General features: G+C 37.9%; 1 protein-coding gene across 4 annotated transcripts in view; it reads left to right on the forward strand.

Annotated features, from left to right (window-relative positions):
• mylk4a (myosin light chain kinase family, member 4a) overlaps window positions 1-19372 on the forward strand; it is a 34072-nt gene extending 14700 nt beyond the window's left edge. The window contains exons 1-15 of one of the 4 annotated variants that reach the window (XM_053629729.1): window positions 3264-5402; window positions 7794-7949; window positions 8184-8280; window positions 9777-10209; window positions 10623-10855; window positions 11293-11398; window positions 11916-12009; window positions 12214-12323; window positions 13587-13728; window positions 14292-14362; window positions 14454-14582; window positions 14855-15007; window positions 16374-16452; window positions 16569-16623; window positions 16753-19372. In XM_053629729.1, the coding sequence (XP_053485704.1) occupies window positions 4887-5402; window positions 7794-7949; window positions 8184-8280; window positions 9777-10209; window positions 10623-10855; window positions 11293-11398; window positions 11916-12009; window positions 12214-12323; window positions 13587-13728; window positions 14292-14362; window positions 14454-14582; window positions 14855-15007; window positions 16374-16452; window positions 16569-16622 (2373 nt within the window). In that variant the 5' untranslated portion in view covers window positions 3264-4886 and the 3' untranslated portion in view covers window position 16623; window positions 16753-19372. The other 3 variants (XM_053629731.1, XM_053629730.1, XM_053629732.1) reach the window with 3 other exon arrangements.
• The last annotated feature ends 821 nt before the right edge of the window (window positions 19373-20193 follow it).

The following is a 20193-nucleotide window of genomic DNA, read 5'->3' on the forward strand; positions in this document are numbered from 1 at the left end:
TCCATTTATATCAAACCCTTCAATGCGGTTCTTTAGGCAAGTGAGAACACAGAAATCACACTCGCGCCAACCAAAACTAGCAGTCTGAGAGCGTCTGAGTGAGAATTCCAAGTGCGGGTCGATTGTCGTGAAAGTGATTTGACTGATTGACTTGACTGAGGAAGTCAAGCAGGAAGTGACCAAACATGGCATGTGTTTAGGGTTGCTCTATTTTTTTTTTTATTAATACGAGCAAACAAAAATAGAAAATAAACACTTGATGTGATACAAAAATATTTTAGAAGAAGCCTCTATTTGTCACATATACATCACAGCACAGTGAAATTCTTTTTCACATATCCCAACTTGTTAGGAAGTCAGCCATGATACAGCACTCCTGGAGCAGAGAAGGTTAAGGGCCTCAGGGGGCCAACAGTGGCAGCTTGCCAGTCTGGGGGTTGAACCCCTGACCTTCTGATCAGTAACCCAGAGACTTAACCATTGAGCCCCCAAAGCAGAAATATAGAATTAGTTAATCATTTATTTAATGTTATGTGTTCTCTGTCCATGTGTGACTTTTGTGATGTCTACGAGTAGAGTGGTGCTTGAAAGTTTGTGAACCCTAAAGTCCTAAAAGTAGATAAAGAGAACCCAATGAAACAAATGAGACAAAAATATTATTCTTGGTCATTTATTTATTGAGGAAAATGATCCAATATTACATATCTGTGAGTGGTAAAAGTATGTGAACCTTCGCTTTCAGTATCTGGTGTGACCCCCTTGTGCAGCAATAACTGTAACTAAATGTTTGGGGTAACTGTTGATCAGTCCTGCACATCGGCTTGGAGGAGTTTTAGTTCCTCAGTACAGAACAGCTTCAACTCTGGGATGTTGCTGGGTTTCCTCACATGAACTGATTGAGGTCCTTCCAAAACATTTCTATTGGATTAAGGTCAGGACTTTGCCTTGACCATTCGAAAACATTACCTATATTTTTTATTCACAGACAGAGGTCCTGACATTTTCATTTAGAGTTCACTGGTATAATTCAGAATTCATTGTTCCATCAATCATGGCAAGTCGTCCTGTGCCAGATGCAACAATACAGGCCCAAACCATGATACTACCACCGCGACATTTTACAGATGGGATAAGGTTCTTATGCTGGAATGCAGTCTTTTCCTTTCTCAAACCTTAGCCCTTCTCATTGAAACCAAAAATTCTACTTTGGTATAATCCATCCACAAACTATTTTTGCAATAGCCTTCTGGCTTGTCCACATGATCTTTAGTAAACTACAGAAGGGCAGACATGTTCTTTTTGGAGAGCAGTGGCTTTCACATTGCAGCCCTGCCATGCACATCATTGTTGTTCAGTGTCCTGATGGTGCACTCATGAACATTACCATTAGCCAATATGAGAGGTCTTTAGTTGATCAGAAGTTATCCTGGGTTCCTTTCTGACCTCGTTGGCTATTACACATCTTCCACAAACATGTGTTGTGAAGATCAGACTCTGATAGATCTCTGTTCTTTAAATAAAACAGGACGCTCACTCACACCTGATGATCATCCCATTGATTAAAAACACCTGACTCTAATTTCACCTTCAAATTAAACTGCTAATGCTAGAGGTTCATATACTTTTGCCACTCACAGATATGTAATATTGGATCATTTTCCTCAATAAATAAATGACATATAATATTATACTTTTATATTATAATTTTTATAAGATCGTATAAAAGTATAATATTTTTGTCTCATTTGTTTAATTGGGTTCTCTTTATCATCTTTTATGACGTGTGTGAAAATCTAATGATGTTTTAGGTCATACTTATGCAAATATATAGAAAATTCTGACCAATAAAAGAAATGAATTTACGAGTATGATTTCAGCCCTACCCGCACCCTCAGCCAATGTTTTTTTTTGTTGTTTGTTTTTTGGTTTGTTTAATTATATTCAGTATAAAACCAAACCAAACCACTCATAACCAGACTCATATTTGTGAAAGCACCCATAGATTTGCTTTGTCCATTGGGAAAACTTCACATTTCAGAAAAAAATAAAATAATAATTACTACATTTTTAGTTATTTTTTAAATATATATATATATATAATGTACGAGCACATTTTTTTGAAACAAGAAAAAAATTCATTTAAAGGAGTGTTTGGTTTGTCCAGCACTTCTCAAAATGGCTGGGAAAAAAAAAATCTCAGAAGCTGTAGCTCTATGGAATTCAATTTGTGCCAAAAGTATTGAACATAACTTTTCAAGAAACAAAGAACAATATACAAGAGAAAGAAGAAAAAAAACACTCTGAAACTGAAAATCATTTTTAAGCCTGCCCACATGTGAGATTTGTGCAAGAATGCCAAAGTAACAAGTTTGCCGTAATGTTATCAATGTTAACACAATGCTATGCTAGCGGGCTCCTTCTTTAAAGTTATGTAGAAACCTAAGAACCCGCAATAAACACCTTTTTTTTTCTAAGAATACATGTTCTATTCCTGGTGTCTTTCATTTGTTTGGATTCATATGTATTGGCTGTTTATATAAACTGGAGTCTGATCCATCTTTCTGTAAGTACTTCTTACAGCACCCCAGTGTGTCTGGTTCTTCTTCTTCCTCTGTCAATAGTATCACTGTTTCAGTGTTAACAGTATTAGTGCTGCCACAACGTTCATAAACTGACCTATGCAGCACAGTACAACCTCCACACTCTGCGATTCCACTCAGTCATCTGTTGGCGCCCGAAGACAGGTGCAACAGTCCTGCCCCATCAGCTAGGCTTCTATTTGATCTCATTTATCATAGCACTCTTGGCGCCACCTGTCTACACTTAGAACAGAATTAAATGTTCTGGTCCTCAAAATACTAGCATTACTTGTTCTGAAAAAGAACCCTAGCAGCTACCAAATAGTATCTGTGTGCTCGGTATTGAAGTGAGATGATTCCAGAAAAAAAAAAAAGGTCTGATGAGTTTGCTTATATTGTCAGGTGATGGAAAATGAGTGCTCTCCTCCTGTGGATATAAAGTACAGAGCTGGGCATGTGTCCTGGAATGATCCAGGAGCCAAGCTATTTTTGGTGGACCTGGCTCAGCTTGCAGACCGTGCCACTGCTTGTCAACTGTAATTCATGGTACGCTTTAAGGGGTCTAAAAAAAAAAAAAAAAATGTAAGTGGCTAAGAGTGCGTGGAAGCTGAGAGTGTACCCAGGCACTAACTTGCATTCGTTTTTGGGAATGTTAATTTTTTGTTTTTTTTGGCTGTTCTTTGGTGAAGTAAAAAAAAAATGAATGGTGACGGATTGACACATTTTTGGCAACATGAATACCATGTCCGAAATGTTTCATGTGGGCACCGTTCTGTGCTGATTTGCAGTGCCAGGTATGTTATGCCAGGTTTATAGGACGGGTACAGGACACAGATTCATATTTCATCCTCTAAGTTAAAATTGATCTGTAACTGTCTTAACTGTGAATGAGTAAGCTTCTTCAGAGGATTTGAGTGGATGTGTTTGCCAGGAAAGCAACACCGAATAAATCATGGCTGTCACTTTGCTCCCGTTACATTCGAGGGGCCCTGGGTCACCGTGATATGCAGAGATGTAGCGTGCCACCTGCAGCCTGTTGATGAGTGAGTCAGGGCGTTTCTGCTATTGGGTGACAATACAAAATGGATAGCCAGTCTGCGGATAAATAAAATCCTACTATGAATTTTGAATCTGCGTAAACGTTCATGTAAGTGCCAACTCATAACAACTTGCACGACTCAAGTTGTATGAAAAGTTACAAAGGTGAAGGTTAGGGTTAAGGTTGTGGGCGGCTGTGTGTCAGGTGGTAGAGCGGGTTATCCACTAATCGTAGGGTTGGCGGTTCGATTCCCGGCCCACGTGACTCCACATACCGAAGTGTCCTTGGGCAAGACACTGAACCCCAAGCTGCTCCCGATGTCAAGTTAGCACCTTGCATGGCAGCTCTGCTACCATTGGTGTGTGAGTGTGAATGGGTGAATGAGAACTTGGATAAAAGCGCTATATAAGTGCAGACCATTTACCAGGGTTAGGGGGCGGGATTAACCTTTTAGTACATTTGTATGAATACGAAACACATTGCCCCGCTCATTAGTATTTGTATGAATTCCTTTAACTGAAACACAATTAAATAATGTAATAATTATTATAATGTTTGCAAAGGTAATTTTCAAGAAACAGTAGCTCCAGAATGAAGCTCTTTTATCTTTAATGCTTTTTGTACTATTTTATCCTTTTATAGGCACAAACTTCTTGACGTAAAACCTGGCATGTCGTCTTAAATTAATTTTTTTTTTCCGTTCGGTAAGTTGAGATTGAATGCTGAAGTGGAAAAAAGTCTTTCCATTTACTTGCATGTGCGTATATGTGGTGTGTATGCGCAGGAACCTTTTGACACCTGGCAATCGGTGTCCGACTCGAGCATCTGCTCGAGTTCAACATTTAAAACATCTCAGATATCACGCAACTCTTCCTGATCTGCCGCCCTCCCCTGAGGCCCCTGTTGACACAGGACGCCCACCTCCTATGCAGTTACATTTAGGGAGGCAGGTTCATTCTATTCTTGAAGCTATCTCCAGTTGGAAGAGTTGCAGGAGTGCCAAATGGAGGTGTACAGAAAGAAGGGCACACTTGCCATTGTCAGACTTGTGGCTTTGTAGTTCTTTAACTGTTTTATTTTTTTAAAGGAGTGTTTTTTTTTTTTTATCTTTAGGGGTATTGGTTTCTGTTGATTATTTCTGGATTCATTATATATTTCTAAATATTATTCATTTAAATATTTACATCAGCTTTGTGGACGTTGGCAGCAGTGATATTTTTTGCATTACACTGACTTCCAACTGGTTGGCATTAGTTTTTGCTGCCACCATGAGTTCTGTGGAAGCTAGTCCTGGATTTGATTTAATCCAGGTCAGGATTGAGTCTCTAAGCAGCAAAATGGACACGCTCATTAGCATCCAGGAGAAAGTCCTCTACCGTCTGGACAGCATGTCTGAGGAACTAGTTGGGATAGAACGAGACATGGAAACTCTGAAAGTAGACAAGGAGGAGATGCCTCCAGCAAGCCGCACTAAGGGACCAGCCCGAGGCATTGGCGGAGAGATGAAAGAAATGTGCCAAGAAATGAACAGCATCATGACAGCCGTAAACAAGCGTTCAGAGCAGCAGACCCAGAAGCTGGAAGGCATGGAGAGGCTCGTGATGAGCATCCAGCAGGTGGTCAGCTTCATCGGGGAAACCGTCAAGACTTCCAGAATCACAGAACTCATGTTCAAGGGGCCAGCAGCACGCAAGAGCAAAGCAGCATTAGCCCCAGGGTGCAAGAACCAGGATAGCAAACATGGTGCTAAGAGACAGGCCTCAGGTGAGCCTGTACCAGGAAAGGTAAGTCTGATCTGCAGAGTCCGCTGAGCAAACACCGCTTTAACTCGACACGACTTATTTTAAGAAACTCTTTCCCACAATATTCTGGCTTAGAACATAGTGTTTTCAATGCCAGGGACGCACCCTGCGGTGTATCGAGCCAACCATGACCCTGACTCTGCAGTACATCCTTAACATTTCTCAAGCAATGTTTGTGTCCTACATTTTCCAGTCAAGCCAGCTGTTACTTGAATCAGCATTGCCAAACTGATCAACCATGTACAGCAGTTATTAATATTTGTTAAGGAATATTGTCATAGTAAATAGCTGGGTAATTTCTCAGAATATAATGAAATATGTGTATATATTACTGCCCACTGGCCTAGATTAAGTTGTTGGATACCTTATGAGCAGCACCATTCTTGTTCTAGCTGTATATAGCTTCCTGATCAAGCATACTCACTTTAGATGCCTTGCATACCATGTAGGAATTGAGAGGGCAACCAAAGTTTCTTCCCACTATCACTATGGTTAAGTCGCTTTAATTATAAGATTAAAGCGATTTGCATTGAAGCATTTGCATTTCAATGAGATTTGTACGATGGCTAGTTGGATTCATAGCACTAATAGATAATAAGCATATAAATTGATTCCCAACATCTTACTAAGACGAGAATGGTGTGAATGATTCAAGTGATTAGGAATGCATGTTGTCTTCAGTGCTTGCGTCAGAGTCTCGCTCAGCCAGATAGCAAACGAGTGACGGGTCATGGGATGACAGCCATGAACACATTTGAATTTGGCTGCCAGAATTCAGCTCCAGCTTAGCCCTAATGATCAGAGCCTACAGATGGCTCACTTTCGGTCTCAAGTTGAAAGTGTGGCTGCTTGAATTTGGGCCACAAAGCAAAATGTTCCAGTGCCATATCTGACCCTATTTAAATTCAACAAGTGAATAAGAGAACTGATCTGGGATCAGATACCTTTGGGGGATTTTGAGAATCATAAATGTGTCTTAGATCAGGGGTTTCCGAACTTAACCCCTGATAGTAGAGAAGCCTTTATTTGTCACATATTTACAGCACAGTGAAATTCTTTTCTATGCATATCCCAGCTTCTTAGGGCCAGCCATAAGATTCAGTACCTCTGGAGCAAGGAGGGTTAAGGGCCTTGCTCAAGGGCTTGAACCCCTGACCTTCTGATTAGTAACCCTCCAAACCAATATAATAATAATAAAAAAAATAGGACATTTAAATACATCTTCCCATGTTTTTTTCTTTATTTCCTTCACTTCTTTTGTTCTCCTGAACCGGAGTCACCTGATATCGAGGAACTAGCGTTTGGTAGATGGATGGAGAGATTTGTACATTTTCAGTTGTTGAACTCCGGTACTACTGCAATGTTTCAAGACAGAGAAAAAGATTAAAATCGCGCGTACACTTTTAATTTAAGTGTGTGACCCCTATTAACATTTCAAAGATAGTATCAAATAAAATACATATCCATAGTTAGTGTGATAGTTTGAAAAATAAATGAATGAAACTAAAGAGGACATCGTGATTTTCCCTCATGACCCCATTGGTACATCAAGCTTGAATGATCTTGATTGTGGAAACATATTCTGGATTCAAGCAAAAAGGTTCTCACATTCATGCTGACTCAGTGCCAGTCTTTATATAGCAAAACCCCTAATACTCTACAGATTTCTAACCTTTTAAAACATTTATTTAATTTAATTTATTTTATAACTTTTAATTTGACCTTGGAGGCTCTTGAGAACTTGAGTACACTTGTAAAGAAAAAGGTCAGTCATACCAGCTTACTTAATGAAATGGAAAAATATTTGGAGGCAACCTCACTCTGTATCTGTTAAACACGGTGTCCCACAAGGTTCTCTTCTGGGCCCTCTTTTATTCTCCATGTATATGCTGCCATTTGGACATTGGAAACATATTAAGGCTTGTTTGGATGGATAACGGTTCTAACTTTCTGAAAGGGATCCACTTGAATGTTTTACTGAAAGGGAAAGTAGTGCATTTTACGGATAATGACCTTGGTGCGGATAGAATTGGACTGGATTTTACACACATGGCTTAACTGAAGAAGGTCAGAAGAAGATATCAGACTTGTTCCTCAGACCTACGCTCATGATCAAAAGATAACCTGTCTAACTCATACTATGCATTCATCATTTCCGCAGAACCAAAACCGAATCGAAATTACTCATCCTCTATGTTGTATATTGTTTTATTCACTCTTCCTAACACCAACCAATTAAATTCATCATTTCATCAACCATGCCATTTTCCATTTTAACAGTTGCGTTTTTATTTATTCATCTGTGTCTCTGTCCTATTTAAACACATTAACATTATTCATTCATCACTCCCATCCATGTTGTGTCTGCAACAGAAAACTACCTCTACTAAACCAGAAGCGTTAACCATGACATGTGAGCCCAGCAGCCCGGAGTCTACCCATAAGCTAAAGCTTCACGGACCAAAGCATTTCCTTTCCTCAAAGAAATCCTTCAAATTTCTTTGCTCATCCATTTCATTGACTTCAAAAGTGTGTATTATTATTATTATTATTATTTTTTAAAAATCTTGACTCGTGGTAGTACTGACCAGAAGCCGGAGATATAAACTACCATTCTATGCCTGTTGAATAAGCATAGAATGAGAGAGTGTGGTACAATTGAATGTTTTGTAAACAATAACATTTATTCCACTATCACTTACTGTACCATGTTTTCTATGTTTTCTCGGGTTTCTCTTCCATGTTCCCCCTCCCACGCTGAAGTTGAAGGATCACAAGTTTAAAGATGGGAAGGAGAAGGGTCAACTGAGCTTTAAGGGGCTGAAGGCGCAGAAGAAAAAGAAGCCCCCAGACACTACAGGTAGAAAAGCTGGGAGAAACATGGCTGTGTCTTTGATTGAGTTGCCATTTAACTCATTTTTTCCAACATTAAATCCAAGAAAACATTCAAAAATGTGGGGACCCATCTTAGGCATTTATATCTCACTTTTTTTTCTCCTAATGAGGTTTCTTTGCTCTTTAAGGAGTAACAGGTTTGAAAGTAAGCATAGAATTAACAAGTACACAGTGTGGTTAGCTAGCATCCGTGCTAATGCTACAAGGATTTTTTTATTATTATTATTATTATTATTATTATTATTATTATTATTATTATTATTATTATCAACTTTATTTTATTGTATTTTTATTATTTATTTATTTATTTATTTATTTTTTAGATAAATTTTAAGCTATAATTTGGGTTAAAATTTCTAAGTGACATCACCTGTCAATTTCATAATATCATTAAAAAAATGAAGAAAAAGGATTGAAGAAATATTCTTTTCTTCTTTCAGTGATCTTCAGGAAATGCTGATGATCCAACTTCCTGTTGACCATGTGGCTTGTGGAATATTCCAAATATTTCGTAGGGGTGAATGTGTTCAGGGCTGAAATTTTTTCCTAAGTTAAAATGGACGACTCATGAAAAAGGATGTTTCGGGCATGAGATGTTCAATGGATTCCTACATTAATGCAAAAATAATACAATTTTTGAAATATTTGAATGATTATAATGTATTTTAAGGGAAATTGTATTTATAGTGGACTGGATCAGACAAAAAAATTGTTTTCTGGAGAGTGTTGTGTAAATATTGTAGATTTTTCTTAATGTCTGGAGCATGTACAGTGGTGGAAATAAGTATTATTGCATCAACATTTTTTTTTCCCAGTAAATATATTTCTAATGAAGTTATTCACGGGAAATTTTCACCAAACTTTGGTATTAACTCAAGAAATCTGCACATATAAAGAATTCACAACATTAAAGTCCATAAATGAAGTTATGTGTAATAAAGAACTGCTTTTTCTTAGCGTGTTCAGTACTTTTTTTCCCGTGTCATTCCTCTTTATCACACAGAACTTCATTTATGGACTTTAATGTTGTGAATTCTTTATATTTCTGGATTTCTTGAGTTCAAATTTCATGTGAATCGCCTCATTGGAAATATATTTACAGAAAAAAAAATATTGACGCGTCCAATAATTATTTCCCCTACTGTATATGTATTGTTGTGAAAGAAATTTTAACTGTGTTTAAAATGTCTTCTATTTTTACGTACTGTACATATTTATACATTTATCACCCACATACAGTGCACATCTTCTGCAGTGCCTTGTCAAGCCTTTAATGAGCAGGGAAAATAATAACCCATGCGACAGTGTGTGTCAGTTAATGGTCACATGAGAGAAGAAGAAACTACACTACTATATTTTCAGCTTGTCAGAAGAAGAGCTACCACAGAACGTCATGACTGAAAATAATAAGATCTTTTGCAGTACGTGATAAAATGGTGTCATCTTTTCTCTTTTACATAGACTCTGCCTCTGTGAGGAAGCAGGCCCTGCTTCTGGAGGAGGTTCAGAAGCTTAACAGAGAGAATGCTGAGCGTTCAATATCATCCACAGTGTCAGAAGCTGAGGAGCCCCTCAGCCAAAACCTTCTGGATTTCATCCTGGATCAAGCCAAAGTTCCTGTGGTCGAGCACGAGGAGCTTTTACCAGACAGCCAGGAGAGCAGCACCGAGTCAAAAGAAGAGGAGGAGAAAGCGGAGGAGGAGAAAGCCGAGGAGGAGAAAGCCGAGGAGGAGAAAGCGGAGGAGGAGAAAGCCGATGACATTCAGGATGAAGCGGATGAGGTGGTTGACAAATCCGAAGAGGAGCTCAAAGAGGTGGTTGAAGAAGAGAGCAAAGAGGAAAATTCTGCCATGGTCGATGTTATGGAGGCTGAGAACACTGTGGCACCACAGAGGTACCCAGTTTAACCATATTATTAAGAACGAGAGTGATTCAAAAGTATGTGAACAGATCATCCACTATTGGTGATTAAATAAGAAAAGTGTCCCATCAAATCCTAAACCTTTGTAGTTAAGGGCTTCTTCATCGTCCACTCTCAGACTGTAACATAACTCTAAATGAGTGCTTTATTAAAGGCACATGATTTCTGAAGTTGTTACTATAAGACTGTAAGACTAATACACGAGTCGATTCGAGTGATCCAAATTGGGGTTTTCTAGTCACAGCTTGGTTTTTAAATAAAATAAAGTCCCAAACATTTTTCAGTTCACTTAGACCTATTTCTTACATCCATTGCCTATGCGAAATTCTGATGATACATTCCAACTTTTAATTTCTACATGTCCTGTTCATTTGTGAATCTTTCAGCGCTGAACCGGTATCGCTGCACGAAGTCACCACGAGCAGCGAACACTGTGCGTCAGAACCGCAGACCTATGAAAAAACCAGCCAGGAAGCCAACCAAGACCAAACGCATGCTCCGGAAGATCTGTGTGGCTTTTTCAAAGCAGGCGACTTCGAAATCCATTTAGATTTCAGCAAAAAGAAGAAAGAGGAAGAGGAACAGTTTGACGACAGCGAGTGCGAGCAGTTCTTCATCGGTGAGGCCTACAAAGATTCGTGTTATATTTGAGAGACACAAATAACTAAATTCATGGGTTGCTGTTGCATTTATTTGGTGCGTGATTATTAATAATGTTAAAAAAATTCTGACTACATTTTTATAATTAAATTATATATTAAAATATATTCCAAAAAGGTTTCCAAATATATATATATATATATATATATATATATATATATAATATAAAAAATGTAAATAATATTCTAAACCCAAAGATTAATTTCTTATTATTTTTACATTTATTTATTTATTTATTTATTTAAAATATTTTGTGTTAAATATCTGCTCTTATTCTGAATTACTATAAACAACAGAGAAGCAAGAAATGTTGAGATGTTATATAATATTGATGCATGTTAATCGTTTTCTGTAAAAAGACACGTTTTTTCCCCCCCCGCCTCATCCTTGCTGCAGACTGCACCCCTCCAGCGGCAGCTCCCTTCAGCCACCGTGTGGTTTCGGCCAAACCCAACCAAATCAGTAACTTCTACACCATCAACCACCAGGAGATCCTCGGAGGGTAAGCTTTTGGATTCGCTCCCCCCTCCATCTTTGGCACGAAATAGCTAAGAGACCTAAAATAGAGAACAGAATGTAAGAGATGGTGTGAAGAGTGTGGAAAGTCCTTTTAATCCTCACGGGGAGGGTTTTGCGTAACCTTCCATTGCTGAGCTCTGCTCTCCTCTGGCTCGAGTCATAGCTCCAGAGTCAGGGGCAGTTATTTTTACTCCGGGCTTTCTGGGTATGTGAAACTGAACCCTTTTGCCAGCTGGAAGCTAATCAGTAAGCGTTAATCTAGCACTTCAAAGAGACTGCTTTCAACATAGTAGCTAGGGTGAGTGTTCACAGGCCGAAATCAGTGATTCAATTGAAAGTTTTTGCATTAATACCGTACTTTAGTGTCAATCTTAGAGAAAGCTCAGAAAAGGAAACCATTTCGACAAGCAATTTCTCCAACGTTTGTGGTCATTTGAACGTTTTTATTTTGTTTGTCTTCCTTAATTTTCTTTCCTTTCTTTTTCTTTTCGGTCTTGCAGAGGACGTTTCGGTCAGGTGCACAAATGTATCGAGAATTCCTCTGGACTCACTCTGGCTGCCAAGATCATTAAAACACGGAATCTAAAGGAAAAGGTAGAATCAATGACGACATTATCTATGACAACACCTCCAAACAAAACGAGAGTGACCTGTGATTCATAAATTGAATGCTATTGTAATGACTTTAAATAAGATAGCTATGCATTTTAAGAAACTGTATTAAAACTGCATATATGCTGTTATTTACGGGTTCGGTTTTGACAGAAGCTCTGTGTGCTTGTTGCTTATTTTTGATAGGAGGTGGTGAAAAATGAGATTCAGGTCATGAACCAGTTGGACCATGCCAATCTGATCCAGCTCTACGCCGCCTATGAATCCAAGAACGACATCATCCTCGTCCTTGAATTGTAGGCACCACTTAGAGATTTATTTCTTTTCTACAGTAAGGCTATATTTAAAAGTGAGGACGAGGTTAAAAAAAGAAAAGAAAAGAATAGAACAATGTAGCCGTGTCTTGTTTCTATGAAATACCTTTCTGGACTGGCATTAATAGTTAGACATTAATAGTGTGACTCTTTAAAGCTGAAGTCTGTTAAAAAGCTTCTAGAACTATAATAACAATTATATTGTTTTAAAAATACATTAGAATCATAGTGATTTGGGTTGTTGGCTTGTATCAGGTCTGTGTAGATTCGTTGTTTTAAGGATTCTGTTTGACATTTTTCTGATCGAGAAATGAACTCCGCCCTTCAGTCAGAACAAAGCTGCTCAGTTCAAAACCTTTTATTAAATGGCAGTGTAATGCATATGTAGTTTTAAAAGAGTGGGTGGGCAGAAAAAAGAAAGATCTACAGTAGATATGGATTTTTAATTTTTTTTATTTTTTTTGCGATTGCAATTCACCTCACAAACAGTAGAGGGCTCTAAAGAGACAACCCACCTATAATGCAACTATATTGTTGCTGTGTATACGTGTATCTTATTACTGCTTTACTTAAATTTAATTAACACATAAGCACATTACATAAGTACCAGAAATATTGAATAATAATAATAATAATAATAATAATAATAATAATAATAATAATAATGAAGCGTAAAACATTTTCAAAGCTCAGTTAAACCAGACACAGATCAATTTAAAATTTGTACTCACAATAAAAGAAATTTAAAAGTAGATTTTTTTTTTTTTTTTTTTTTTTAATGAACATTAGAGACATTTTTACAGGGTATTCTTACAGGTTATTCTAATAGGTTATTCTGACATGACAATTTCAAGATAATAAGAGTATTAAAAATGACCTTCAAATATAAGCTAAAACTAAATAAACAAAAAGAAAAAAAAAACCCAAACAAGCTTGAAACATTACTAATAGCAAAAATGTTGGGAGATATACTGTATTAAGGATGAGGTTTAAGCGTGAGTTTATTTTCATACAATTTTTGTAGCCTGTTAACATAGCATGATCTTACATTTACGGCATTTGGCAGACGCCCTCATCCAGAGTGACTTACATTTATCTCATTTATGCAACTGAGCAGTTGAGGGTTAAGGGCCCAATAGTGGTAGCTTGGCAGTGCTGGGGCTTGAACTCTTGACCTTCTGATCAGTAACCCAGAACCTTTAACCACTGAATCACCAGCGCATCTTCTGTGTTGATTGATGACAGTGTGGATGGTGGTGAGCTCTTCGACAGGATCATAGATGAGAACTACACACTGACTGAGCTGGACACGGTCATGTTCGTCAGACAGATCTGTGAGGGCCTGCGCCATATACATAAAATGTACATCATCCATCTGGACCTGAAGGTAACACACCTCACCGAGATCTAACTTTAATTAAGGCAAACTTCATAATCTTAATAATTGCCAAAAGTGTTGTCGAGCTACAAGCTACTGTACACATGCTTAAAAATAGCTAAGTTACACGAGTACCAAGTTACACTGAAAGCTACCAAGTAAAAGTAGCTAAGTTCACTGAAGCTACTTTGTCATACTGAGGAAAAGCGACTGTCACATTTTCATGTTATTGCGCTGCTAATTTATTGCGTAAAATAATAATAATAAAAAAAATGCTTTCTACAGGGTATGCCATAACAAAGATTTTGCTTTTCTAATTGTAAAGCACTCTTAGTAAGAAGTTAACGTTATGTCAATCAGTCAGAAAAATCAAATACAGAGAGGGCTGACTCCACGCCTCTTAATTCAGTTCTTTCTGGAACGATCTATCTAGCTAGTTAATGTTAAACGCCATACAGTAATCCATATAGCCATGAATTATACAGCTGTATTTTCTTGCAATATGAATAATAATCCAATTAAATGTCATCTTTAAAACTGTGTTGTGACAGTGTCTATGTGTTTCTCTCTAGCCTGAGAATATCCTGTGTGTTAGCAGACTGACCAACAAAATCAAGATCATTGACTTTGGACTTGCAAGAAAGTATGTTATTGAATCTGTTCCTTGAATATATTTGAAATGCTGAATGATCCTCAGGCTAATAGTTACTCGTTCTTGTTCTCCATATCAATAGATACAATCCCCGGGAGAAGTTACGAGTGAATTTTGGCACACCGGAGTTTCTCGCACCGGAGGTGATCAACTATGACTTTGTTTCTTTCAACACGGACATGTGGAGCCTTGGAGTCATCACATACATGCTGTAAGAGTTTACTGATTTCCTTCACCAGAGATTTTCTCAGAACTGGTCCTTAAGGTCACTTTACCAAGGATTTTACTAGTGTTTACTAGCACACTCCAGTTTTTGAGTCACTCATAATAACTGTGGAGGATTTTTACTTCCTTTAAAACATGCACTTGCCTTAAACACTGAACACCACCAGCATCATTTAGACAAAAACACTGAGGAAGTGTTTTTTGCTCCACTGACACAACCCTCACTTTTTTGTTGTTTATGCTGACTCTCTTTAACAGCCTGAGTGGTTTGTCTCCGTTCCTCGGTGATGATGATAATGAGACACTGAACAACATCCTGGCCTGCCAGTGGAACTTTGAGGAAAGCGAGTTCAAAGGCATTTCAGACGAGGCCAAGGACTTCATCTCCAGACTGCTTGTCTACAATAGAAGGTCTGTCCATTTATACATCCAACCATCCATCCATCCATCTATCCAACCATCCATCCATCAATTTATCAACTGTATCCATCCATCCAAACATACAACCGTCCATCAATCCATCCAAACATCCACCATCCATCCATCCATCCATCCAAATATCCAACCATCCTTCAATCCAAACATCTATCCATCCATTTATCAATGTATCCATCCATCCATCCATCCAAATAGCTATGCATCCATCCAAACATCCAGCCATCCATCCATCCATCTATCCAACTATCCATCCATCAGTTTATCAATGTATCCATCCACCCAACCATCCATCCATCCAAACATCCAACCATCCATCCAACCGTCCATCCTTCAATCCAAACATCCAACCATCCTTCAATCCAAACATCCATCCATCCATTTATCAATGTATCCATCCAACCATCCATCCATCCATCCATCCAAACAGCCATCCATCCATTCATCTATGCATCCATCCAACCATCCATCCATCCATCCAAACAGCCATCCATCCATCTATGCATCCATCCAACCATCCATCCATACATCCATTCATCCATCCATCCATCCATCCACATAGCCATCCATCTATCTATGCATCCATCCATCCATCCATCCACCCATCCATTCATCCATCCATCCATCCATCCATTCATCCATCCATCCATCCACACAGCCATCCATCTATCTATGCATGCATCCATCCAACATCCATCCATCAATTTATCAATGTATCCATCCATCCACACAGCCATCCATCTATCCAACCATCCATCCATCAATTTATCAATGTATCCATCCATCCATCCATCCAAACAGCCATCCACACATCCATCCATCCATCCATCCATCCAACCATCTATCTATCATCCACACATCCATCCATCCATCCATCCATCCATCTATGCATCCATCCATCCATCCATACACCCAATGATCTATTCATCCAAGCATCCTCTCAACCACCCATCCATGCATCCATGCACCCAGTGTCCTACTAATCCATTCGTCCATCTGTCCATCCATTCATGCACCCAATTATGTATCTATTCGTCTACACATCCATCCACCTATTCATCTACTAATCAATCACACTGGCCTATCTATTCACCCAATTATCCATTTATTTATGGCAGTTATGCATCCATCCATCCATCCATCTAATTACCTATTCTTTCATTCATCCAATAATTCACAACACACTTATTCATCCACCTACCAATACATCTATACATCCATCTATCTGTCCACCCACCCAATTATCTGTCCATCCATCTTTCCATCCATCCATCCATCCATCTATGCATCCAATCACCCATCCATCCCACCATGATAATTTTTGAATGTTGTGTGTTTGCAGTTGGAGGATAGGTGCAGGTGAAGCTCTGAAGCATCCTTGGCTTTCAGACCCATTGCTCCATCATCACCTGCACAAAAAGGTAAACCATTATCTTTCCATTCACACACATGGTAGTGAAGTACTGCTCCATGAAACACCGATTACACCACAGACCAGCTGAGCTTATTTTTAATCATTCTGTTGTTGGCATTGCAGAAGAACATGTGTCAATCACGTAGAAATTCGTGTGTTCCTCCACCCGAGAGCTAATGTAAGTCAGTGACCTACTGCAAAAACACAGCTTCATTCACTTAGCAAGCTGTACTCTGTATAACCTAGCATATAGCATTAAGTTGATGCATATCATAAGAGTGACAGATTTTATTCTGCTTCCCTGTAGATCTGGCTTTGTTTCTGCCAACTGATGCTATCTGGACCAAGCCTGCTGTGCTTCTAATTACTGGACAGTACTTGTAAAACTACCTACCTTATGCTGTTTGGGTAATTTGTTGCAGAAATGTGTCCCATTCTGGTAATTGCAGTCACAGATCATTATGGTTAACGTCATTATCCGTTAGTTAATAAAGTGCATAGTTAAATGGTATAGCATCTCATAACCTAGTCTTCCCCAAACACCATAAGATCTTAAGGAGATTATTTGGGATATTTTATTAGGAGTTACAGTGATCAGAAATAATAATCATAACTATTGGTTTTTCCTGGATTTTTCCCACCTTTTGCATTTGTAAAAGCATTTAGAGTACCACTTTACAATGAATAAGTAAGGAATAACAGACGTTGGGGTGTGCATTTATAGGAAAATAGTCAAAGATAAGGAGGTGTGATGAAGTGGAGTAAGTAACAGCACATCCTGAAGCGTTTCATTCCTCTTTCACCACAGCAGTTTACAACTATTTATTAATTAAAGAACGACAGAATTACATTATTTTTTTTTTAATCCATTATAGATACGTTTAACATCGTGGAATACCCACAAAACCAGGAAGTTGCTCCGTCACCAGACATCATTCAGTCTGATCTTTCTCTTAGCAGTTATCAAAACACAAAACACACAGCTTGTCACGTTATCAAGAAAATGAAAGTCTCCTGGAGACTGTTTCCTGTGGTGGAAAACATAACGTTACAGCTTTAACTCGCACTGACACTGGAGACTCCTTCCAACAACATTAAATAAACAGTGGCTTACAGATAACTTAATCATGTCAACGATGATACGTTTTTGTTTCTGTTGTTATATAACAAGACCGTGTGTTGTTACTGCGATAACGCGTTAGAACGAGTGCATTAATCAAGCTCTGATTTGAGAATTCAACATAGCTGTCGTAGAATAAATGTTATTGAACGTACTACTATAATAAATGAGCATGTATAAAGAAATAAAAGAATCGTGACTGGAATTACCCGAGGGCGCTTGAAGTGTTTGTTACTGTGTATTATGTGCATAGCTTAAGCATGGTATTGCAGACTACAATGGCAACAGTGAAAAACAATGAAAATAAAGCAAAAAAAAAATTTTTTATATAGTTTGATATATATGTATGATGACGTATGATAGAGGTCTTGATTTATACCTAAAATTCAACATTAGATAATATTATTTTAGGGATGCATGATCTCTTGCAGTGTTTCTGTACATAATTATTTTTTTTCTGTAATGGTACAATATGACCCTTTTCTCTGTGTTACACTGTGTAAAGAAGTAAATATTCAAGCGTCTTGACTTACTGTACTGTGACGACCGATTAACCCATGACATTTCAGAGTGTAATCTCTTCATCTTTATATGACGATGCATTAAATCTGATGAGGTGGGATCGTAAAAAAAAATGTCCAAACACTATTTATATTGTCTTTCTTTCTTTCTTTCTTTCTTTCTTTATGTTTTTGATTATAATTCTTTCTTTTTTTTATTATAAAAGTTTGCAAAGCTAAAAGAATTGATATTGTTTGTCGGAAGAGCAGAAGTGAGAAAACACCCGAGTTAATTCTGAGTAAATTGTCTGTGATGTTCAGGATTGAGCTGCACATTGCTCTGTTAAGCTGCATTCTGTGCACTTTATGACTTTATTTTTATTTATTTATTTTTTACAAATTTACAAGATTAACAGCCGATACAATTTTACCACAAATCATGTAACTTTTCCATACTTTATATGTGTGAATGACGAACAGGAAACATTTTAAAAGTTACATTAAAGTAATTTAAGTCTTACCATGGTCTGACTTTATAATTTCTAATTTTAAGAACTGTTTTTACGAACCTTATTACATAATTGTTGCATTTATTAGACGAGGCCAATCAGCAGTTCTTAGGATTTTTAAAAATGTTTATTTTGACAGTAAAACTATCTTGCTTAAGTAACAACAAGTGAAATATGCTAATGTGTTGAATATATGAAATATGTAAGGAATTAAACACTTGGAGTCATGTTATTGTAGGAAATTCATCAACGTCAAGGTGGTATGATGCGAGCCAACATGAAGCAGAGCTACTGTTACCCCCCATAGCTGTTTATTTACCTAACACTACATGCTGAAGTGTTTTATCCCTCTTATACCACTGCAATTGGCCAACAGTCCCAATTTTTTATTCATTAACACAAAAAAGACGGAATTTCCGTTTGTTTAGAATTGGCAGTTTTTCATAAGTGTTTATTTTTAACTAGCCTATTAGGTTTAAATGTTAGAATTTTATTGTGGAAGTTGTATACGGTAATTTAATGTCTGTTTTATCTCTGCACCAATGTTGTTGTGGACAGATGTGAATTGTTTGGCCAGCAGGAGGCTCACATCCCTCCCCTTTCCCATCATCCTGCTCCCCAGCAGCTAAACCCAGCCTCACGATACTCTACACACAGAAACCCAACAGTGTCCTGACTCATCTTATACCAGACTTGCAGCAATAAAATAATTCATTTGTTTATACTGACTAAAAATGTCAGATAAGTCTATTTCCATTCTGCCAGAGGAATGGAACACCCGTGTACTGTGAGAAAGGGTTAAAGAATCATCAAACTTTTATCCAGTTATAGTTACATTTAATGCTCTGGAACATGCTTGAAATGTGAGAATGTGTGAGACATTAAAAAATGCAAACGTTTCTCTCCTGACAACCGTAGTGTAGTGGAAAACGTAAAGTTACAGCTTAAATTTGACTGCTACAAACCACTGAGACTGGAGACTCCTTACATGAATGTCAAATAAACATTTCCTTCTATAAAATTTTTACCATATCAGTGTTCATATGTTTTTCATTGTTAAATAACAAGTGTTATTACTATTAATAGTCTTAGATTACGTGTAACATCCACCATTACAAGTCCCTGTGAATGAGCTGTTACTATAGAAACGATAACTTTATTTAAACCTGTGATTTGCAGATGCACTATAGTCAGAGGTGCTGTTATAGAAAATTAATCACCACCTTCAATTCAATTCAATTTGATTTGTATACGCTGTTAACATTGGACATTGTCTCAAAGCAGCTTTACAGAAACATATAAACACAGGATGGAGATTTTAAGCGTGTGAATTTATCCCTATTGAGCGAGCCGGTGGTGACGAGGGTGAGGAAAATTCTCCCTAAGATGATATGAGGAAGAAACCTTGAGAGGAACCAGATTCAGAAGGGAACCCGTCCTCATCTGGGTAACAACGGATAGTGTGAGAGTAAAAGAAAGTTCATTATGGTTTTTACATGAAGTCTATATGAACCTTCTGACCGATCTGTGTGGGTCCTAACGCCTCAGTACAGTGACGGGGACACTAAACTGTAAAAACAGCACGGTCTTTTGGATGGGACGTTAACCCGAGGCCCTGA

This window comes from Ictalurus furcatus, chromosome 7 (genome assembly GCF_023375685.1).
Source record: "Ictalurus furcatus strain D&B chromosome 7, Billie_1.0, whole genome shotgun sequence".
Lineage (NCBI taxonomy): Eukaryota > Metazoa > Chordata > Actinopteri > Siluriformes > Ictaluridae > Ictalurus > Ictalurus furcatus.